This window comes from Trichosurus vulpecula, chromosome 1 (genome assembly GCF_011100635.1).
Source record: "Trichosurus vulpecula isolate mTriVul1 chromosome 1, mTriVul1.pri, whole genome shotgun sequence".
NCBI classification, from domain to species: Eukaryota; Metazoa; Chordata; class Mammalia; order Diprotodontia; family Phalangeridae; genus Trichosurus; species Trichosurus vulpecula.
The window spans coordinates 224,860,400-224,885,819 of NC_050573.1; the positions used below are offsets into that span (position 1 = coordinate 224,860,400).

Sequence of the window (25,420 nt, forward strand, 5' to 3'; positions counted from 1 at the left end):
TAGGCTTAACAAAGTACTTGGTATCTACGATATGCTTAATAAATAATGGTTGGAAGAAACTGAAAAATATCAGCTTTGGAAGGGTAACCTCCTTTACTAACACTGTGCATTAAGAAAAATAGTGATTCTACTACAGGAGGTATGTGATATGGAAAAAGGGAAGACTGTGCTAAAGAGAAAGAAACAGAAAAGGTTCAGGGACTTAAGAGAATTAAGAAGCAATACATAGCAACAAGGTAATTGAGTTTTGCAGCCAAATTCAATAGAAAACTGTTTACTTCTGAATATAGTATATTAAAATAAATACATCTTTATTGATAAGTCATAATCAATGTAAAAATAGAACATTTTCCTCCTTCACAAAAACATGTGCAATAATGAAAGAGAAACATGATATTTCAGTAGTCTTCAATATTAGGGCAAAAACAAAATGTTAAACACAGCTCAATTTATAATATAAAACATTTACAAAAGCATTATTGTGGCATAGAAAAAAGACTATAACAATGTATTTTACACAAACTGCTTTCCAGTTAAACTTTTTCAAGAGCTTCGCCAACCAGTCGAATACCAATACTTTTGCCTTCATCTGTTTGAACCACTAAGAGACCTTCGAATTTTCCTGCTGACTTTGGTTTGAACTGAACTGGCATGTTGATATAATGCTGAGCTCTGTATCAGAGAAAAGGAAATGTTAGCTGCATAACTGCAATAACATGTACCATCCACTAGATTTTTCAAAATACCACAAGGCTTAAAACAGTGCATATTTTCCTTATTTCATACCTCACCGTCACGGTTTCACGATCTTTTGATAATTTGCAACTATTGCTGAATAATCAAACAAATAACTGAAATACTAGGAAGTATATGGGCTGAAGGGTAAGAAACTCTTAAAAAAAACCATTTATTTCTAGAGCAAAGTATTGACGATCTGGGCTTCTGAAAAAGTTAGGAAAATGGGGTTGCCTGATTAGCACGTACAGAGAGATGCTCTATCTGTAGCAACCAGACAAAAGTTGATCTTAAAAGATATTATCCCCAAATGACCTCTTGATAACTTGAACTTAACAAAGTTGCAACAACCTATGAAAGTAAAAAGATGAATGAACTAGGAATTAGAAGACCTGTCTTATTCCTAGCTTTGCCACCAACTAATGTGTGTAATCTTTGAGATTCAATTTACTCAACTGTAAACTTTCAGCTCTAAGTTCTTATGAGTCTATTAATTTATCTAAATGCTTTTTAAACCAAAAATTTCAGGTTATGTACCATTCTGACAAAAATATTTCTACACATGGGCAATTATATTAGAAACCATATAACATTCATAAAAATATAAGGTACAATTACCTCTGCATAAAATGTAGTTTGGAATTGACTTTGTGAGTCTCTCAGAGGGACTGTAAATCAGTCCTGAAAGCAGCAGCCTAGTTCAGCACCAAAAGATTGGTGTGATCAGATAAATTGCTATTTTTGAGTACAATATCTATGTTGTTTTATTACTTCACAAACTTTAACTGTGTCTTCTTTGCCTTAAACTTTCCTACCTGGAATTGAATTTGTTGAATTGACTCTACTCTCCCTATATACTGTTCAAGGCTAGGTACCAGTAGCATAACAAAAAGCTGTCAAAAGTCCCTGCACTCATGAAGCTTATATTCTACTAGATTCTCTTCTCTGGACTAGATTTTAAAGTTCAAAGATCACAAATGTTAAAAATTCTGCTAGGGTTTTTTTTTTCTTAATAAGGTACTGTTATATTTCTAAAACTCATTCAAAATATTTAGCATCTTAATAGCCTTTAAAAAAAAAAGCTGAGGCTAGGAGAAAGCTGGGCACCCGAAACCGGCGGATATCCCCAGGCATCCCAACACAGGACAGCAGTCTGTGGAAGTGATGAGAGGCAGCAGCACAACGCCACCGGCCGTGAGATATCAACTCCTGAGGCTTGCAGCCCAAAGGTATGAAACATGTCTTCTTGAACTTCCAGGAGACATAATGGCCAGGTAAAACGGCTCTAATCCCTGCCCCAACCCAGAGAATTCCTCGGGGAAAAACGCTGGAATAGAGGAGACAGAAGTGGGGCTTCAGTGGCCCAGTAGTGGGAGTTCCTGAGTCCCAGAGGGGCAGAGCCAGCAGGGGTCAACACCAGGAGCCCAGACGTACCCTTGCTCCACCAGGGGAAGTGCCACACACCAGCTCAAACAACAAACAGCTGAGACCATTGCTGAAGAGCAACAGTGCTGGAGAGCAACCCCAAGAGAAGAGACTTTAGGCAACCAGACCCCTCCCCCACACCTGAGGAAACTGCAGGCTATAATTCACAAAGCCAGTAAATAAACTCACAATCCCCAGAATAAGAAACCTGGGACAGAGAGCCTTGAGCTCTAAAAGCAGAAATTCATTGTAAAGCCAGGAAAAGGCTAACCAACATGAAGAACACAAAAAAACCAAGGACCATTGATTCTTTTTATGGAGACAGGCATGATCAAAATGCCAATTTGGAAGAGGATAGCAATGACACTATACCCACATCTGACAAAAGGGAATGGGAACTGGTCCCAAGCCCAAAAAGCATTACTGGAAGAGCTAAAAAAGGATTTTAAAAACCAAATTAGGGAGGTAGAAGAAAAAATGGAAAAAATGGAAAAAAAAAAACACTGACAATATCAAGTCCTCAAAAAATAAGATTGGTGAAATGGCTATGGAGATTCAGAATCTAAATAGAGAAAATGACACCCTGAGAGGTAAAATCAAACAATTGGAAAAGGAGACTCAAAAGCAAAATGGAGACAGCAACTCATTAAAAATTAGAATTGAGAAGTGGAAGCTAATGACTCTACGAGGCATCAAGAAGTAGTCAAACATTATGTAAAGAATGAAAAAATAGAAAAAAATGTGAAATACCTGATTGGAAAAACAACTGACCTGGAAAACAGATCCAGGAGAGACAATTTAAAAATTATTGGTCTACCAGAAATTCACAATGAAAAAAATAGCCTTGACAGTATCTTCGAAGAAATTATCAAAGATAACTGTCCAGAGGTCCTAGAACCACAGGGTAAAATAGTCATTGAAAGAATCCACCAATCACCCCCTGAAATAGATCCCAAATTGAAAACACCAAGAAATATTATAGCCAAATTCCAGAATTATCAGGTCAAGGAGAAAATACTGCAAGCATCCAAAAAGAAACAATTCAAATATCATGGAACTACAGTCAGGATCATGCAGGATCTCTCAGCTTCTACATTAAATGACAGGAGAAATTGGAATATGATATTCCAAAGGGCAAAGGAGCTGGGACTACAACCATGGCTCAACTACCCAGCAAAATTAAGCATAATTTTTCAGGCAAGGAGATGGACATTCAACGAAATAAGGGAAATTCCAGACCTTCCTGATGAACTCAATGGCAAATTTGATCTTCAAATACAAAACTCAAGAGAGACATAAAAATAGTAAACAAGGGGAAAAACCCCCACAAAGCTTATTAATCAATATGGGCAAATTATTTATATCTTTATATAGGATTATATCATCTTATGTATGATATATATATATATGCATATATATATATACACACACACATATACATATGTCAATCTTGAGAATAGTACAGCTATTATGACAATTGAAAGGGATACACATAGACAGTGAATGTCTGTATAAAATAACTGATAAGAAGGATAAAAAACATAATTAAGAGATGTAAAGGGAGGGTTATGGGAGAAGAGGTAAGGAGGTAGTAGAAAAGGGTAAATTACATCAAATGAAGAGGCACAAAAACACATTTTAAACTAGAGGGAAAGAAGGGAGCAGTATTTGAGCTTTAATGTCATCTGATCTGGTTCAAGAAGGGAATAACATACCCTGATAAGTATAGAAATCTAACTTGGACTACAGGTAGTAGGAGGGGAAAGGGGGAAAAAAGGGAGGGAAGAAGTAGCAAGTGGAAAATGGTAAGATAAGGGAGGGGAATCAAGAGGGAGGGTAAACTGAGGAAGGCAACAGTCGAAAGCAAAACTTTGCTGAGGAGTGAAAGGGGAAAGGGAGAAATAAAAGCATAAACATGGGAAAATAGGATGGAGAAAAAGACACAGATAGAAATCTAACTGTGAATGTGAATGGGATGAACTCTCCCATAAAACGGAAGCAGATAGCAGAATGGATTTAAAAACCATAATCCTACGATATGCTGCTTACAAGAAACACATCTGAAACAGGGGGATACACACAGGGTAAAGGTAAAAGGCTGGAGTAAAATATATTGCACCTCAGCTAAAGTTAAAAAAGCAGATGTAGCAATGCTAATCTCAAGACAAAGCAAAAGTAAAGATAGATTTAATTAAAAGAGATAAGGAAGGACACTATATCCTGCTAAAAGGCACCATAAACAATGAAGCAATATATGCTTCATTTAACATATATGCACCAAGTGGTATGGCATGCAAATTCTTAGAGGAGAGGTTAAGGGAGTTACAGGAAGAAATAGACAGCAAAACTATAATATTGGGAGACCTCAACCTCTCTGAACTTGATAAATCTAACCTCAAAATAAATAAGAAAGAAGTTAAGGAGGTGAACAGAATTTTAGAAAAGGCCGATATGATAGAACTCTGGAGAAAACGGAATGGGGATAAAAAGGAATATACTTTCTTCTCAGCGGTATATGGCACATACTCAAAAACTGACCATGTACTAGGGCATAAAAACCTCACAATCCAATGCAGAAAGGCAGAAGTAGTCAAAGCATACTTTACAGATCATGATGCAATAAAAATTATTTGCAATAAAGAACCATGGAAAAATAACTTAAAAATTAATTGGAGAACGAGTGGGCCAAAGAACAAATCAGAGAGACAATTAATAACTTCATTCAAGAGAATGACAATAATGAGACAACATACCAAAACTTATGGGACGCAGCAAAACCAGTTCTTAGGGGAAGTTTTGTATCTCTAAATGCTTATATGAATAAAATAGAGAAAAAGGAGATCAATGAATTGGGCATACAACTGAAAAAACTAGGAAAAGAACAAATTGAAAATCCCCAATTAAATACTAAATTAGAAATACTGAAAATCAAAGGACAGATTAATAAAATTGAAAACAAGAAAACTATTGAATTAAAAAATAAAACAGAGAGCTGGTTTTATGAAAAAACCAATAAAATTGATAAACTTTTGGTCAATTTGATTAAAAAGAAGAAAATCAAATTACCAGTATCAAAAATGAAAAGGGTTTATTCAACTTTAATGAAGAGGAAATCAAAACAATAGTTAGGAATTACTTTGCCCAATTGTATGCCTATAAATGTGACAACCTTAGAGATATGAATATCTACAAAAACATAAACTGCCCAGATTAACAGAAGAGGAAGTAAAATTTCTAAATAACCCCATCTCAGAAAAAGAAATTGAGCAAGTCATCAATGAACTCCCTAGGAAAACATCTCCAGGGTCAGATGATTTTACATGTGAATTCTATCAAACATTTAAAGAACAATTAATTCCTATACTTTGTAGACTATTTGGGAAAATACGTAAAGAAGGAGTCCTACCAAATTCTTTTTATGACACAAATATGGTACTAATACCCAAACCAGGTAGAGTCAAAACAGAGAAAGAAAACTATAGGCCAATTTCCCTAATGAATATTGATGCAAAAATTTTAAATAAAATATTAGCAAAAAGATTGCAGCAACTTATCACGAGAATAATACACTATGACCAGGTAGGATTTATTCCAGGAATGCAAGGCTGGTTCAATATTAGGAAAACGATTAGCATAATTGAACATATCAACAACAAAACTAGTAGAACCCATATGATCATCCCAATAGATGCAGAAAAAGCCTTTGACAAAATACAACACCTATTCCTATTAAAAACACTAGAAAGCATAGAAATAAATGGAGCCTTCCTTAAAATTATATACAGCAACTACCTAATACCATCAACAAGCATTATTTGTAATAGGGATAAGCTAGATGCATTCCCAATAAGATCAGGGTTGTGAAACAAGGATGTCCATCATCACCCCTACTATTCAATTTGGTACTACGAACGTTAGCTGTAGCAATAAGAGGAGAAAAAGAAATTGAAGGAATCAGAATAGGCAAAGAAGAAACTAAATAATCACTTTTTGCAGATAATATGATGATTTACTTAGAGAATCCTAGAGGATCAAGTAAAAAACTACTTGAAATAATAAACAACTTTAGCAAAGTTGCAGGATGTAAAATAAACCCACGTAAATCTTCAGAATTCCTATACATTACTAACAAAGCCCAACAGCAAGAGATAGAAAGAGAAATTCCATTCAAAGTTACTGTACACACTATAAAATATTTGCCAAGACAGACCCAGGGACAATTACAAAACAATTTTCACATGAATAAAGTCAGATCTCAATAAATGGAAAAATATCAGTTGCTCATGGTTAGGCCAAGCTAATAGAATAAAAATGACAATTTTACCTAAATTAATCTATCTATTAAGTGCCATACCAATCAAACTACCAAAAAATTATTTTACAGAGCTGGATAAAATAATAACAAAATTCATCTGGAAGAAGATGTCTAGAATATTTAGGGTATTAATGAAAAGAAATGCTAGGGAAGGGGTCTAGCCATACCAGATATTAAACTGTACTATAAAGCAGCAGTCATCAAAACTACCTGGTACTGAATAAGAAACAGAGTCGTGGATCAGTGGAACAGGATAGGTACACAAGATGGAGAAGTCAATGACTATAGCAATCTACTCTTTGATAAACCCAAAGAGGTCAGCTTCTGGCCTAAGAATTCACTGTTTCACAAAAACTGCTGGGAAAATTGGAAAATGGTAGGGCAGAAACTGGGCATACACCAGTATCTCACACCATATACCAAAATAAAGTCAAAATGGGTTCATGATTTAGGAATAAAGGCTGATACAATAAGCAATTTGGGAGAGCAAGGAATAGTTTACCTATCAGATTTATGGAAAAGAAAAGAATTCATGACCCAACAAGAGATAGAGAGCATTACAAAATGCAAAATGGATAATTTTGATTATGGTAAATTGAAATGTTTTTGTACAAAAAAAGCCAATGCAACAAAGATTAGGAGGGAAGCAAAAACTTGGGAGAAAATCTTTACAACCAGTGTGTCTGATAGAGGCCTCCTTTCTAAAATATACAGGGAACTGAGCCAAATATATAAGAATACAAGTCATTCCCCAATTGTGAAATGGTCAAAGGATATGAACAGGTAGTTTTCAGAGGAAGAAATTATAGACATCTATAGACATATGAAAAAGTGCTCTAAATCACTACTGATTAGAGAAATGCAAATCAAAACAACTCTTAGATACCACATTTCTCCTGTCAGATTGGCTAAAATAACAAATCAGGAGAATGATAAATGCTGGAGAAGATGTGGGAAAATTGGAACATTGTTACATTGCTGGTACAGTTGTGAACTGATCCAGCCATTCTGGATAGCAATTTGGAACTATGCCCAAAGGGCTATAAAAATGTTCATACCCTTTGACCCAGCAATCCCACTTCTAGGGTTGTATCCCAAAGTGATCACACAAGTGGGAAAAGGACCGATATGTACAAAAATATTTATAGCGGCTCTTTTTGTAGTAGCTAAGAATTGGAAATCAAGGGGATGCCCATCAACTGGGGAATGGCTGAACAAGCTCTGGTATATGAAAGTAATGGAATACTATCGTGCTATAAGAAATGAGGATGATACAGACTTCATAACAACCTGGAAAAACCTACACGACATAATGCTGACAGAGCGGAGCAGAGCCACGAGAACATTATACACAACCATAGACATATGGATTCTGTGAGGACTAACCCTGATAGACTTTGCTCTTCTCAGCAACACAAGGTGCAAAGACAACTCCAAAGGACTCACGATGGAGAGTACTATCTACATCCAGAGAAAGAACTATGAAGTATGAATGCAGATTGAGGCACACCATATGCCCGCCTTCCCCCCCGCCCCTTTCTTCCTAGCCTCTTTTTGTTTTTGAGGTTTTTTTTTGGTTCTGTTTCTTCTTTGTCATGATTCATTCCATTGGTCATAATTCTTCTCCATAACTTGACTAGTGTGTAAATTAGTTTAATGCAAAGTTATACGTGGAAGATATATCGGATTCCATGCTGTCTTGGGGGGGTGCGGCGGGGGCCGGGGAAAACAGGGAAGAAAATCTGGAACTCAAAATCATGTAGAATCGAGTGTTGTAAACTAAAAATTAAAAAAAAATTATAAAAAAAAAGCTCCCAGGAGCCTTCAAAAACTAATTTACACTGACTTCAAACGTCTGTATCTGGTCATCTCACTGACAGTTCAGGTCAGCTTACAGCTTCATTTATTTTCCTATAAAGTGTGTACTTATAATTAACAATATACCCACTTCCTTTCCCGCCCCCCCCCGTTGGCCCTATCCAATCTGTTACCAAGTCCTGTCAATTTTACCTTTGTAATATCTCTCATGTACACCCTTCTCTCTCTTCTGCCACTGTCAACACTAGTGAGCGGGACTTCCTTACCTCATGTCTGAAACTAGTAAAAAAAAGTTTCCTGACTTCTTCAATTTCCAGCTAAAATCCCACTTTCTACAGGAAGTCTTTTCTGGTTTTCCTCAATGCTAATACCTTCCTTTTGTTGATCATCTCCACTTTACCCTGCATTTATCTTGTATGTACATAGTTGTTTGCATGTTGTCTCCCCCAACAGACTGTGAGCTCCTTGAGAGCAAAGACTATCTTTTGCCTTTCTTTGTAATTCCAGAGTTTAGTACGGTGCCTGGCACATAGCAGTAGCTTAATAAATGCCTAAAAATAAATAAATAGAATATCAAAGTTGATTTTGCCACTTTTCTATGAGTTCAGTATTTCACTACCCATAAGAATTTGGTGTAATTAGAAGGGTTTCAGATTAGATTTGTGTACTCAAGAGCATTTATCAAACAAAATAAATAAATAAATAAAGATAAATAAAAGCTAAAAAATAATGAAGCTCTTACTGATTCTTAGGGAATCTAACTACAAATATTTTTCTATCTATCAAGTATCCAAACTTTACTACCCAAGTCAGTTCCTGCTCTTTCCTAGACTAAACATCCCCCCCCCCGAACCACAACTGTGTTAGTGCTGTCAAAGATAAATACAGTAACAGCACAAAATAGTACATACAGATAAGTACAATAACAGTACAAAATTCTGTAAAAGAAAGCTCTTTTTTGAAGCCTAAACAGTCCTTGCCATTCTAGATACAATTAAAGAAACAAAACCTGGAATAATGCTTTAATAAACTTTAGGTTTAGAATTTTGAAAAAAAATCTTTTAAGAATTCATTCTAGAAAGAAACTATAAAGTGTAATATTGATACAGTCTTCACACGCAAATTTTCTATCAATGAATAAACAAATTAAAAATATATTGTGCTATCGATGCGAACTGAATTTAACCACATACTTGCACAGACCAGAGAAAAAGGGAAAAACAAAGTGCACTGAATTCCAGTAGAAGAGATGTAGTATAAAACCTCTTAACCACTAATGACTAATTTCACAGCAAATATAAGAGCAGGACATGAATCAGGAGACCTAAAAAGCAATTGTTGGACATGTACTCTAAACAAGGGCTTTACAGCCTTGTCTCACTACATGTAGCCATCCCATTTACATTCAGAGTTTCTAAAAACCTACAAACCACAAAATGTATTACTTTTCACTCTTCTAAAAAAAAAAACTGTTTCATAAAAAATAACCAAAACTTTGCGTATCTCAAGTTGGAGCCATTACCACAACAACAACAGTAATGGATAGGGAGTATTTAAAGTTACAACTATCACAAGGAACAAACATTTCCTCTGATGATTTTTTTTATTCCTTGCTCTGCAAATGCTAGTGATTAAGATCTGTACCTAAAAAAAAAACCAAACAAACCCAGAAAATGGGACATCCAATGTAAATAGCTTTGCAAAAAATATACATTTATATAAATGAATTTCAACTCATAAAATGTCTTAATTTTTTCAGTCACTCCCTCTTCTAAGTCTTCATTAAGGTTCTTTGTCCATTTGCTTTCATTTCCTTTTCCTTTTACATAGCTGTAGTAAGTACTTATTGTATTATTCTGGTTTGGCTTTTATTATTTTGTATTATTTCACAAAGGCCTTTCTATATATCTTTATAGCCTACAATACTGGCTATCTTAATTTAATTATTATACTATTTCATAACATTAACATGCCAAAATTAACCATTCCTTTATTGAATAATTGTCATGTTGCCCAGGAATGCTGCTACAAAAATTTCTGAAAAGATTTAAAAAAAAACTACTTACTATATAAACTCAACAATGTAATCATTAGCCAAAAGATACCATTTTTTGTAAATTCACTCCAAGACTGCTTTCCAAAAAGACTCTATAAGTTTGGAATAAAGATGTAACTCTAATGGTACAATCCCAATTGTTTTTCTTGCTTTGGTCATTTTGATAAGTATGAAGTGGTAGCTCTGAATTGTGTGAAATTACATTTCTGATTATTATTGACGTTTAGTATTTTTTCATGTAAGTTAGTTTTCAAAATGGTAACTTACATGAATACTAAACCTCACTAATTATTAGAAAGAAAACTATCTGTCCATAGTTTTGATCATTTAACCACTGTGGAATGGGAATTATCTTCGCCCGTTTTATTGATTCCTTATATTTAAGATTTTAAGTTTTTAATCTACTGTTTGTCAACTGTTTGCTCCAAACTGTTTTTTAAAAATTATTTTTTGTTTATATTAAAATAAATGTCTGTAATCTACCTTGTCCTTAATGATAATCTCTTATGTTTATTTAATAGGAAAAGAGTCATCTCCCTTTCACAAGTGAAATGAGCAAACTATTCTATTTTTTTGGTAATTAAAAAAAATTTATGTCTATTATCCAGAAGAAACTCAATGAGATATAGAGTGAGATGTTATAGGAAACGTTCCTAAATATGTTTGTTAACTAATGAATCTTCCCCAGTTTCTATTTTCTATACTTGTATCAGACAACCTTTTGTTAACATATATGGTATCTCTACTGTCTAGTACTTGGTACTAGCTATTTATATCTATGGAGAGGGAAAAAAAAGGGAACAGCGGCTATAATGGAAGGAAGGATAACAATTTCAGAAAGTCATAATGGTTTTAAAACATTTTTTTTATTATAAACTTAAACATCAACAAACAGGAACATTTCAATATAAAAAAAGAGAGTATTTTAAACTGTGAATAACAGTTATGCGGTGTTCTTAAAAGTGCACACATATTAAATTCAACAATGTAGGAACAAAATTGCCCTCTGTGGTAGTGAGGTTTCTTCTAATCCCTTCTGAGTATTTTAAAATGTTTTACTGATGCTCTTTTCTTTCTTTTTTGTATCACTTTCACTCCCCACTAACTCCCAGTGGAAGCCCCATCTTGTGAATCACAGGATTTAGAATGGAACGAACCTTAAAGTTCATATAGTTCAACTCCTTCATTTTCATAAGAGAAAACCGACCCAGAATGGTTAACTGACTTGCCTAAGGTCAGTCACTTGACTATAACTAGTAAGTAGCAAATCCCAGATTTGAATGTAGGTCCTCTGACTAAATGGAGTGCTCTTTCCCTTATATAACAATTAATAAGTGATGATTTAACTTTTTTGAAAGAAAAAGCTTAGGACAAGAAGAATGAAATTAAAACAGAAAAAAATCCAAATTAACTTGCTACAGATATTACTTCTTCCTTAGTTTTCTTTATAAATGATAAGGCACTCAGGAATACTCAAACATTCTTTTGGCAACTGTATGTCTTATATATGCTTCCATGCCTCTAAAGAGTAGTTCTCTTAAAAGTAGGATTTTATGAGCTCCCTATTATGTAGTGTGTAAAAGTTCAAACTTCTTTGCTTGGCATTAAGACATTACAAAATTTGGTGCTACTCTAAAATCCCAATCTTTCTGCATACTACTCTCCCTTCCATGTACATACAATCTTGAAACCTGGTAAATACTCCCACTGCACTCCTGACAAATTTTTGTTCAATTGTCTTCCACATGACTGTGGTTGTATTATGAACCAGGGCACATATGACTGTAAATGTTGCATACCACCCAGTGGGGTTCAATAAATCTGAATTTTGATATTTGTAATGGATGGTAGAAACTATAAATGCAAATATTTGGTCAAATAGGGAAACTATATTTTTTAAATGTTCATCCAAAGTAAAATGTTTCAAATGTTTTAAACCATTGTCATTTCTTCCAAATAGTTTAAAGATCCAGAAACCTTCCTAATACTCAATGCTTCTTTGTATTTTCTTTGTATCTTCTTTGTATTTAAAATATTCCTTGAATATTTTAAGTCACTGAAGTTAATATCAATTTCTTCTCTAAACAAATAACAACAGAGAAACTGTCAATAAAGTCATTGGCTTTTCCATCTGTCATTATGAAAAATTAAAACTGACCAAGAATTTATGTAGGTGTTTGGTCAAGCTTTTCATGAAATAACAGAGTTTGGCTATACATATCATAAAGTTAGATTTCTGTGTTTTGCACATAAGGTTTGCCTACTCAAATGTAAGCTAAACAAAATCAACACAATTAAAACCATTAAAATTGACAGAGACTAAATGAGATTTTTTTTGGGGGGGCGGGGGGGGAAATAGGGAACTAAGTCCCTTAACCATGGAAGCTATCACTGTCTGCAACTTATCATCTTAAGGAAGTTGTCTAGAGTGCAAAGAAAGTGACTTGCCCAGGTTCTCAGAGAGACATTTTTTTGATGAAGAAATCAAAACCATATACAGTCATATGAAAAAATGCTCTAAATTACTATTGATTGAAGAAATGCAGATTAAAACAACTCAAGTTATCTCACACCTATCAGGACTGGCTAAAATGGTAGAAGGGGAAAATGACAAATGTTGGAAGGGATGTGGAAAAATCATGACACTAATATACAGTTGGTGGAACTGTGAACTGATTCAACCATTTTGGAGAGCAATCTGGAATTATGCCCAAAGAGTTATGAAACTGTATACCCTTGACCTAGCAATATCACTACTACGTCTATTTCCCAAGGTGATCAGGGAAAAAGGAGAAGAACCTGTAAATTCTAAAATGTTTACGGCAGCTCTCTTTGTGGTGGCAAAGACCCAGAAATTGAGAAGATGCCCATCAAGTGGGGAATAGCTAAAAACAAGCTATGGTATATGATTGTGATAGAATACTACTGTGCTGTAAATGATGAGCTAGTTGGTTTTAAAAAACCATGGAAAGATTTGCATGAAATAATGAAAAGTGAAATGAACAAAACCAAGAGGATGTCATATACAATAACAGCGATATTGTTCAAAGAATAGTTGTGCACAACCAAGATATCCTGAGTCCTATAAATACTTAAATCAACTATAAAAGACTTATGAAGGAAGATGCTGCACATCTCCTAAGAAAGAACTGATAAAATAGAAGTGTGCATAGTATGGTTTTACATATATTTATAGATCTGTGCCAAATAGTGGCCTTCTCTATTGCTAAGTGGGGAGGTAGGGAGGGAAACAGTTTGGAACTTAAAATGTAACCAAAACAAAAAAAAAGAGAGAGAAAAAAACCCAAAAGAATAATATCATGTGACAAGTACATTGCTACAAAACATCAAGACTTTGCTTAAATTTTTGTTTTATATGCACACCAATTTCTTTTAGATGCATTAAGTTATTTGTACTTTTTTAATATTATTCAATTTTCTCTCCTTCTTTACCCCACCCAAGTTGAAAGGGAAAAAAAAAAACCAAACCTCTAACAAATATGCACACAGTGAAGCCAAACAAATTCCCACATCACTGATGTTCGAATACATATATATGTCTAATTTGGCAGCTTGAATCCATTACGCCTCTGTCAAGAGATGGGTAGCACAAAGCCATCTGGAATCAGGGATGGTCATTGTACTGTTCAGAAATATTAAACCGTTCAAAGATGTTAGTCTTTAAGATATTGTTATTGTATAAATTGTACTCCTGGTTCTGCTCACTTCATTCTGTATCAGTTTCTCTGAACCTATCCTTTGGCCTTTCTTATTACCTATCCCTTTATTTGAAAAAAAAAAAATTTTTTTTTCAACGAACAAAAATACACCTCTCTCCTTCTTTCAAACCTCCATTGAAAGTGAAAGAAAAAAACTGTTACAAACATGTAGTTAGGCAAAACTGAATTCCCTATCAGCCATGTCCATATGGGAATGTGTGTGTATTTACACACATTTACGTCTCATTCTGCACTCTGGAAGTCTTTCACCTATTATGAGGTAGGTAGCATGTTTCATCATTAGTTCTCTGGAACTATGGTTAATCACTATACAGATCCTAAGTCTTTCAAAGCTGTTTGTCTTTACAATATTGTTGTCATTGTATAAACTGTTCTCCTTGTTCTATTTACCTCTTTTGCATCAGTTATGAGCCTTCCTAGATTTCCCTGAAACCATCTACACTTTATGACTCTTACAATGTTCCATCACATTTATATATCATAAGCTGCTCAGCAATTCCCCAATTAAGGGCACCCTCTTAGATTCCCATTCTTTGACACCTCAAAAAGAGCTGTATTTGTGTTCATTCTTAGAATCTGTTTTGCTTAAGACTTACCCTTCCCTTAGTGCATACTCCTTCTAATTCCCCCTTTCCCTCCAATTTCCCTGCAGAGTGAAAGTCTATTTCTCTACAAAACTCTGTGTGTGTGTGTGTGTGTGTGTGTGTATTCATCCCTACTTTGACCAGTTCAGATAAGAGTGATGTTCAAGTATCAGCTTCACTCCCTTAGCCTTGTAACTATAGATTGTACAGATCAAGAATGGCTAAAAGTCCTCTATTTCATTAAAAATCAATTTTTCCTCCTGTAGGATTATACCCAGTTTTGGTGGGTGAGTTATTCTTAGCCATAAGTCAATGTTCTCTACCTTCTAAAATTATCATATTCTAAGCTCTCTATACTCCTTTAGAGTGTTGGCTGTTAAATCATATGCGAGATTCTGTCTATGGTTCCTCAGTACTTGAATTCCTTCTGGCTGCTTGCAATAATTTTTTCTTTGATCTGGAATCTCTGGATTCTGATTATAATGTTCCTAGGAGTTTTCAATTTGCATGTTCTTTCAAGAAATGACTGAGAGTCTATATTTTTTTTAGCCTTCTGGTTCTAAGACATATGAAGTCTTTTTTAAAGTTATAGAAATATAAAGTCTAGACTCCTTTAGTTTGGTTCATGATGTTCAGGTAGTCTAAAAACTCTTAAAATTTTTGTCCTAGATCTTTTTTTCCAGATCAGTTGTTTTTGCTGTGAGATATCTTACATTTACTTTTTTTCCCCCAGTCTTTTGACTCTGTTTTAGTATTTCTTGATGTTTTGTGGTTTTTATTTCCCATTCTAATTTTCAGGGAGTTCACTGTTTTGCATATGGTTTGGTATCTTTTGTGCCAAACGGTTAATTCCCTGTCCAGTTCTTTCTTACAATATTCTCATCTTTTTTCCCATTTTTTTTCTTCTAATAGTTCCATTTAATTTATAAAAAAAGTTTTAAACTCTTGCTTCATCTCTCCCAGCAATTCTAGTTACATTTGGGTCCCATCAGTTTGGTTTGTTTCTTTTTTTGGTTGGTTGATTTTTTTTGAGGCTTTCTTATAGATGTTTGAGTTATTCTTATCTCCTGGGTTTATGTTTTGGATGTCCCTATCAATATATCAGCTTTCTTATGGTGGGATTTTTTTATTTTTTTGGTTTGCACATTCATCCAGTCCTCTTCCCAATTTCCAGTTTGATATTAAGGGCTGGGCTCTGTGCACTTCTAGAAGCCTGGACTCAGTCCTGTTGCTGGGGTTACTATTTACTTTGTTCCAGTATCTCGGGAATAACTCAGGCTGGGAACTTGCAAGCTAACAGTGCTCTAAAAGTCATCTGTTTCAGTTATCTGCTGTCCTCCTCTCCTTCCCATCTGAGCTCTGCAAGTTCTTGACCTATGTTTAGGTCTGAGCCACTACAGAATTAAAAAAAGTGCTGCTGGTTCAGAGTGGCAAAATTAGAAACTTCCTACCACTCTGGGATTCCTGCACTGGCTATTACTCTGTAGGATTCAGACTAGGCTAGAAGTTAGAGTTGAGACACTGCTGTTTTCCTGAGGTCCACGCCATACTTGTATTTCTTGCTTCTGAACTTGCTTCTCTCCTCAGTACAGAGTCTTGGGCCTATGACCCCTCGTTGCCCTGAAATACTTCCCCTGGATGTGAATCCTTTTCTCAGTCCACCCTGGATCAACCAGCACTAGGTTGTGAGTCACAAAGGTGCAGGTTAGAACTGTTCCCACACCTTACATGAACAAGGTCACAGCGCTCTGGGATCGACGCCTGCTGTGGCACACAGCCTTTCTCTGAGTGCTAAAGTGTTCTAAGCAGGACAATCCTGGTCCAAAGTTATCCCCAGCGTCAACAGACTTCTCTGTCTCTGTATACCAACCTGAACTGGAAAAATCAAGTCTAGTGCATTTTCTAGATATGTCTGGAGAAATTTTTTAGGGGGAGAAGGTCACTGTAATTCTTCCTACTCTACCATCTTGGCTCTGCTGCCATCAAAACACACACACACACACACACACACACACACATACGGGCATGTATCGATGGAGGAGGGAAAGAGAAATGGATAATTTGGCATCCCTTGACTTTGAAAGTTGTTTTAATATTTTCATTTCAATGTGAGTATAAAAAATTTAAAAATGTTTATCACTTATATCAAACCTGCTTAACTCAGAAGTAGGTAGGGGCCAAAACTAAAATAGGTTAAACTTCTTTGGGCCACAGACAGGTTTTTAGCAGCTCACTCTCCAAGTAAAGGTATAATTAATGATTAAACTATTTTGTAAATAAAACATTTTTTAAAAAGGGAAATTTCAATTAATATCAATTAATTACACTTATTACTTAAGATTGTTATTTATTGTGAAATGACATTAATGTTAAAAAAACTACTTTGCTAACTGGTACAAGTTTTAATACATTTTTCAGGTTTTCTTACTGTTTACAGATAGTTAATGAGGTATATTACACTTCTTGTCAGCAATCAGTTTAATGTACTCTGGAATCATGTTGGAAATTGATTTCTTTAGAAATCTGAAAACTATACTAGCCACCTCATTTTCTGAGTTTACTATCCTGAAAAACCATTGTTCTTCACTGAGATTTTTCAAGCATCTGGACACTGTAACTTGTTTTCATTGGTCTCCAATGAAAAAGTCAGTTATGTTTTGATTCAAAATTATGATGAAGATTGTATTCTTTCAGAATAGCTATTACTTCTCGGTAAACAAGGCACAAGATTTTGTCTCTCAAGGAAGTAAACAAGTATCTACTTGTCCACTCTGGATCAAACACTCTATGTTCTAATTTGATCTTCTATTTCTTTTTATCACCCACTTTACAAAGTCACCCCAAAAACTTTAATGTTAGAACAAAAAAAACCACAGAAACTGCTCATATAAAAAAAAATACTTAACTGAGTGTCTGACTTTGGAGAGCAAGCCAGATACTCATGTAACTTGGAGGGTGAATGCACAGTGAGGGAGGGGAAGAAGCCATTCCATTGTTGCCACTCATCGAACAGCAGATATCTGCCGCACTGGTGCATGGCTGCACTCGTTTTGTCCCTGTTCAATACCATAACGCCAAAAACACAGTAAAAAGATACAACTCTGACTCCTCTCAGACTAGAGACAGAATGACAGTGGTTGGTTGCTGTGGATCATGTGACAGGAGAATACACATGGTGGCAACCACTCACCAAGTTACGTGACGGGCACAGTAATGACTAGTGGAGCGGTTTAAGTGGGACACAGGCAAAGCATTCGTTACATCTTTACTTTCTTTTACATCCTCTACATTTTTTCCGGGCCACCTGAAATCCTTCGGCAGGCTGCAAGCAGCCCACGGGACATATATTGTGCAGGCCTGACTTATACGTATTAAAGAGATTCCTGCCAAGTTAGCATAGTAATACATATAAAGAATTAACAAAGCAGGGGATGCCCATCAATAGAGAAGTGGCTAAACAAGCTGTGGTATATGAATTTAATGGAATACTACCATGCAATAAGAAATGATGAGCAGGGGATGGAGCCAAGATGGCAGCTGGAAAGCAGGGACTTGCTCAAGCTCTCCCCCAAATCCCTCCACACACCTGTAAAAAATGACTCTGAACAAATTCTACAGCTGTGGAACCCATGAAATGCCAGAGGGAAGCAGGTGTCTAACCCAGGATGGTCTGGATGGTCACTGGGAAGGGTCTATCACACAGTGTTGGGAGCAGAGAACAGCCCAGCACGGGCCACACCAGGACAGACCAGACTGAGAGCTGGGCAGCTGGAGCAGGCCTTATGGCCATTAACCACTAAGCTGCAGCAGGAACCAGACTTCTCAACCCACAAACGCCAAAGACCATGGAGCAGGTTACTGGGAAAGCTGCTAGATTGGGGCAATATGGCCCCAGCCCTGGGGGCAGCGGAGGCATTGTGGAAGTGGCAGCGGCAGCAGCAGGAAGCACCTGTGGCTGCTTCTGGAGCTCCAGTGTCAGCTGCTTCCAGAGTCCCTGGCCCTTGTGGTGGAAGGAATTGAGTGGCGGATCAGAAAAGGAGTGCAGGGAGCATTTGCCCAGCTTGGATCTGGGTTGCGGTCCTGGTTGGCAGTTCTTGGGGGAGGAGGAGCGCTGCTGTGGCAGAGCTGGCAGCGACAGAAGTAGGTCTGAAAACAGCAGTGTTAAGACCCTAAAGCTTGGGACAAAGTACTCTCTACAAGCAGTCATACACTGACAAAAAGCTCAAGGGTCAAATGGTTGGCTGGGAACATGGCCAGGCAGCAAAAATGGACTCAGACTTTAAAATCTTTTCTTGGTGAAAAAGAACATCAAAACATACAACCAGAAGAAGTCAACAAAGTCATAGAGCCTACATCAAAAACTTCCAAGAAAAATAGGAATTGATTTCAGGCCACAGAAGAACTCAAAAAGGACTTGGAAAAGAAAGTAGGAGAAGTAGAGGAAAAATTGGGAAAAGAAATGACAGTGATGCGGTAAAACCATGAAAAACAACTCAATGACTTGCTAAAGGAGACCCAAAAAAATAGTGAAGAAAATAACACCTTAAAAAACAGACTAACCCAATAGTTCTGGGGGCGGAGCCAAGATGGCAGCTGGAAAGAAGAGACGTGCCTAAAGCAACCACCCAGGACCCTCCAAACACCTACAAAAATGGCTCTCAACAAATTCTAGAACTGCAGAACCCACAAAATAGCAGAGGGAAGCAGGGCTCCAGCCCAGGACAACCTGGATGGTCGCTGGGTAAGGTCTATCACACATGGAGCTGAGAGCAGAGCAGAGCCCAGAGTGGGCTGAACCCAGACCAACTAGACCGGGAGCCAGACGGAACAGGACCTAGTGCCCTGAGTCAGTGCGCTGTGGCAGTTACCAGACTTCTCAACCCACAAACACCAAAGACAACAGAGAAGGTTAGTGGGAAAAAACTGCGGGGACAGAGTGAAAGGAGTTCATGGTTCGGCCATCGTCCCGGAAGCAGAGGAGCTGGTGCAGCTACAGAACTACAGCTGCAGCTGCTTCCTGCCCCAGGCCCACCTGGTGGGAGGAATTAAGTGGCAGATCAGAGCAGGAGTACACAGCCTGCTCAGATTTGAGTCGGTGGTTCTTGGGGGAGGAGAACCACTGGTGTGGCAGAGCTGGCTGTGTAGAAAAAGCTCTGAAAACAACAGCGCAGCCCCTCAAGCTTAGAACAAAGTACTCTATACTCTACAAGCAGTCATACCCCAATGAAAAACTCAAGTCAAGTAGTTGGCTGGGAACATGGCCAGGCAGCAAAAATGGACTCAGATTCAGACTCAGACTTTGGAATCTTTCTTTGGTGACAAAGAACACTAAAACATACAACAAGAAGTAGTCAACAAAGTCAAAGAGTCGACATCAAAAGCCTCCAAGAAAAACATGAATTGGCCTCAGGCCATGGAAGAGCTCAAAAAGGAGTTGGAAAAGTAAGTAAGGAAAGTAGAGGAAAAACTGGAAAGAGAAATGAGAGTGATGCGAGAAAACCAAGGAAAACAACTCAATGAGTTGCTAAAGGAGACCCAAAAAAATACTGAAAAAAATAAAACCTTAAAAAATAGACTAACTCAAATGGCAAAAGAGCTCCAAAACGCCAATGAGGAAAAGAATGCCTTGAAAGGCAGAATTAGCCAAATGGAAAAGGAGATCCAAAAGACCACTGAAGAAAATACTACCTTAAAAATTAGTTTCGAGCAAGTGGAAGCTAGTGACTTTATGAGAAATCAAGATATAAAACAGAACCAAAGAAATGAAAAAATGGAAGACAATGTGAAATATCTCATTGGAAAAACCACTGACCTGGAAAATAGATCCAGGAGAGATAATTTAAAAATTATTGGACTACCTGAAAGCCATGATCAAAAAAAGAGCCTTGATATCATCTTTCAAGAAATTATCAAGGAGAACTGCCAAGATATTCTAGAGCCAGGAGGGTAAAATGGAAATTGAAAGAATCCACTGATCGTCTCCTGAAAAGGATTCCAAAAAGAAGACTCCTAGGAACATTGTTGCCAAATTCCAGAGGTCCCAGATCAAGGAGAAAATACTGCAAGCAGCCAGAAAGAAACAATTTGGGTACTGTGGAAACATGATCAGGAGAACACAAGATCTAGCAGCTTCTACATGAAGGGATCAAAGGGCTTGGAATATGAAATTCCGGATGTCAATGGAACTAGGATTAAAACCAAGAATCACCTACCCAGCAAAACTGAGTATCATGCTCCAAGGAAAAATATGCACTTTCAAAAAAATAGAGAACTTTCAAGCTTTCTCAGTGAAAAGACCAGAGCTGAATAGAAAATCTGACTTTCAAACACAAGACTCAAGAGAAGCATGAAAAGGTAAACAAGAAAGAGAAATCATAAGGGACTTACTAAAGTTGAACTGTTTTGCTTACATTCCTACATGGAAAGATGATGTGTATAATTCATGAGACCTCAGTATTAGGGCAGCTGAAAGGAATATACATATATGTGTGTGTGTGTGTGTGTGTGTGTGTGTGTGTGTATATATGTATATATATATATATATATATATAGAGAGAGAGAGAGAGAGAGAGAGAGACACGGAGGGAGGGAGGACACAGGAGGGTGAGTTGAATATGAAGGGATGGTATCTAAAAAAATAAAATCAAATTAAGGTATGAGAGAGGAATACACTGAGAGAAGGAAAAAGGGAAGGATAGAATGGGCTAAATTATCTCACATAAAAGTGGCAAGAAAAAGCAGTTCAATAGGAAGGGAAGAGGGGGCAGGTGAGGGGGAATGAGTGACTCTTGCTCTCATCAGATTTGACCTGAGGAGGGAGTAACATACACACTCAGTTGGGATATCTCACCCCACAGGAAAGAAGGCGGGAGGAGATAAAAAAAGGGGGGGGGATGATAGAAGGGAGGGCAGATGGGGGAGGAGGTAATCAAAAGCAAACACTTCTGAAAAGGGACAGGGTCAAGGGAGAAAACTGAACAAAGGGGGATAGGATAGGAAGAAGCAAAATATAGTTAGTCTTTCACAACATGAGTATTGTAGAAAGGTTTTACGTAATGATATGCATGTGGCCTATGTTGAATTGCTTGCCTTCTTAGGGAGGAGGGGAAGAGGGGAGAGAATTTGGAACTCAAAGTTCTAAAAACAAATGCTCAAAAAAAAAAGTTGTTTTTGCATGCAACTGGGATATAAGATATACAGGCAACGGGGTATAGAAATCTATCTTGCCCTACAAGAAAGTAAGGGGAAGGGTATGGGGGATAGGTGGGGTGACAGAAGAGAGGGCTGACTGGGGAACAGGGCAATCAGAATTTAAGCCATCTTGGAGTGGGTGGGGAGGGTAGAAATGGGGAGAAAATTTGTAACTCCAAATCTTGTGGAACTCAATGTTGAAAACTAAAAATATTAAATAAATAAATTATTAATTAAAAAAAAAAGAAATGATGAGCAGATCAATTTCAGAAAAACTTATATGAACTCATGCAAAGTGATCAAAACCAGGGGCACACTGGACACAATAAGAGCAACACTGTGTGATGATCAACTATGAATGACTTAGTTCTCCTCAGCAATACAATGATCCAAGACAATTACAAAGGACTCACGATAGGATATGCTATTCACATCCAAAGAAAGAACTGATGGACTCTGAATGCAAATTGCAGTATACTATTCTCACTTTAGTTTTTCTTTTTGTTTCTTCTCTCACAACATGACTAATTTGGAAATATGTTTTACATGATTACACATATATAACCTATATTAATTTCTTAACATTTAGGAAGGAGGAGGAGAGGGAAAGAGGGAGAAAAATGTGGAACTCAAACTTTTATAAAAACGAGTATCAAAAATTGTCTTTACATATAATTGGAAAAAATGAAATACTATTTAAAAAAGAAAAAAAAGAATTAACAAGTCTTACATGATAATTCTGAAAAATATCAACTTGAAATTTTAAAAAGTATTTCCTGGGGCCAGCCGTATTATAACATGGAAAATTAAAAGCTAAATACCAAAAAAATTAATTGCATGACAGTTGTCTTCCCAGAACACCCAGAGTATTTAAGAAAGATGAGCTAGTAGTACAACTCGAAATATACAAAACTAATGTTTAAGCACCATGTGATCACCACTCCCAAACTATTTTTCTACACAAAGGACAATGATGATCAAACACTTAGTACTTTTCCTCAACAATGGCATCTACAAATGGCTCATGTGATTCCCCTGTCACACTATTTATAAAAGGTTTATTGATGATGTCATCTATGGTACAGTGAATGAGAATACTTATTTTCATTTTCACTTTTCCATCTTGATTAATGGGGAAGTTTAACTGTGTAGTCTTTTAAAATTTCATATAACTTAATATAATAATAAAAAGCTCTTGATTCTGGAATAATGATCAAATTTCAAATTAGCTGTAATGATCTCTCTGTTCAAAACAGACAAAGCTCAACCTAAGTTCTCAACTGTGTTTAATTTCTACTTAAATATTTGTTATAGTGGGGGATGCATTTGATCTAAGTAATATAATTCATCAATATAATCCTGCATTTTAGTATTTACAAAAATATTTTATTTGTATATAACATATGCCCATACATATATTCAGTTAACTTGAAGAGAGCCATCATCTCTGTATAAAAGCATTTCTAAAGTTAAAAGTTTTACACCTCTCTAACAAATGAATTCTGCAATTTAGTCAGTAGTTTCTACTCTATGTATAGAGGTCTGTATTATTTTCCTACAATTATACTGTATTTATCTACAATATAAAGCTTCTATGACTTTCTGTTAGCTGTAAGGCATCAACTAACTCTTGTGGATATTATATGCCCTCTTTTATGGAACTTTTACACTTGCTTGGGAGGAAAAGGGTCCTAAGTATCTACCAGCAATACCTACTATCTAAGTAATCATTATAAAAGACAGAGAATAAAGATGTAGCAGCCATTATGAGTCAGCCATATAGTTCTAATTTAATGAAGGACAATCCAGACAGTTGACAGTTTTGCAAATAAAACATATTAACATATGGTACTTTCTGCTACAAGTCTAATATACTTATGCCCAAATGGTCTGATTAAAAATGGAGTTTTAAAGAAAAGCTACATGTCTTTATACTGAGAAAAATGAAACTTAAAGATATAAGTACTTAACTTACAATATTTCAGTAGTGACTCAGTTCTGAATTTGTGACTTCATTTTAAGTGGCTAAACAAGAGATAGGTAAGTAATGCCCAAATCTGGTGAGCTATCTGCTTTTGTTTGGCACTTATCTTTTAAATAAAGTTTTGTTGTATTTAAAAATATAAAAACTATTCTTAGTGGTCAGATCCAGTCTTCTGCTGTAGTTTACCCACTCCTGGGTTAAACAAACACAGAATTAACTTAATATCCATGGAACAAAAAGGGGAACCACCTGAGTACCATCACACATATGCCAGACAACATGAACGAAGATTAAGCATCCAGCTATGAAAACTATACGATGTTGATTGGAGAATATAAAAACCAAATGGCAAAACAATTAGCATAGAACTTTCCAATAAAGTTCTGGGAAGAGAATTCTTTTTAATCACAATTAAAATCTTTTATACTCCAAAATAGTTATTATATTGCTTAAATTGAAGAACTCAGAATCTAATGTAAATTTCAACATGCCCCATTTCCAAGAGAGCTGAAGTAAATAAATAAAAATATGCAAATGAACAATATTATTCTCTAATGCTTTTGGGAAAATCAAAGTACACATTTTCTACAATATTTTTGTATATCTAGAAAATACTAGGTCCTGTTCTGTCTACAACTGTGCTGTCTATTCTCTGATTAGCAGACTTTATGACTGTAAGGAATAGAGACAGGATGTGAGAGTAAGGAAGGAAATGTGGTGTAGAATGCTGGACTGATCCATAGACGTATCCTCTCAAAGCTAAATATTCCCATTCAACAAAAGCAGTGGTCTGAAGGCAAAATGACTACCAGAAGAATTAATGTCAACAGATTACAATATTTCTCTGTGCAGGAATAGTTTGTTGCTAACATGCAGGGAAAATTGAGTCAACACATAACTGACAAGAGTGGAGCAGAAAAGGAGAGGGCAGCTTTCAGAGATTTGGTGTACAGCACTGCATTTGCTCATCTAGGTCAGAACACTCACAAACATCCAGACTGGTGTGACAAAAATGATGGGGAAATTCAGAAGTTGCTAAATAAAAAATGAGAACTCTACAGGGTTTACCAACAGGACAGTACCCATATCTAAGAAGGCAGAATTTAATTCCATCAAAAGTAAAGTACAAGTGAAGCTTAGAGAGATGCAGGATTCTTGGCTCAGTAAGAAGGGAGACAAATTCAGTTTTATGCTGATGGTAACGATCTAAAGCACTTTTATGATGCCCTGAAGGCTATTTATGGGCCAAAGACCTATGGTGTATCTCAACTACTCAGTGCTGATGGAGCCACATTGATTAGTGATAAGGATATGATCCTAGAAAGATGGGCTAAACACTTTCACAGTGTTCTCAGCAGACCATCAATCAATGCTCAAGCCATTGCCCTTTCACCTCAGGTTGACATAGTTTGAGATAATAGTTTGTATAAATAACACACCTAGCAGATTCTGAGGCTGAAAAGATAAGGTGATAGTGACAGACAAAACTACAAATCCTGACAGTAGTATCTAGAACTACTAGAACCTTACATATATTCATATAAAAAAGCTCTAAATTAAACAAAATTTTTG

The 25,420-nt window shown here is 36.2% G+C and overlaps 1 protein-coding gene across 2 annotated transcripts in view; it reads right to left on the bottom strand.

Moving 5' to 3' along the window:
* Positions 1 to 297: 297 nt before the first annotated feature.
* Positions 298 to 25,420, bottom strand: part of CEP192 (centrosomal protein 192) — a 146,285-nt gene continuing 121,162 nt past the window's right edge. For both annotated transcript variants that reach the window (XM_036757884.1, XM_036757875.1), the window contains exon 45: positions 298 to 672. In XM_036757884.1, the coding sequence (XP_036613779.1) occupies positions 534 to 672 (139 nt within the window). In that variant the 3' untranslated portion in view covers positions 298 to 533. The remainder of the gene's footprint in view (positions 673 to 25,420) is intronic.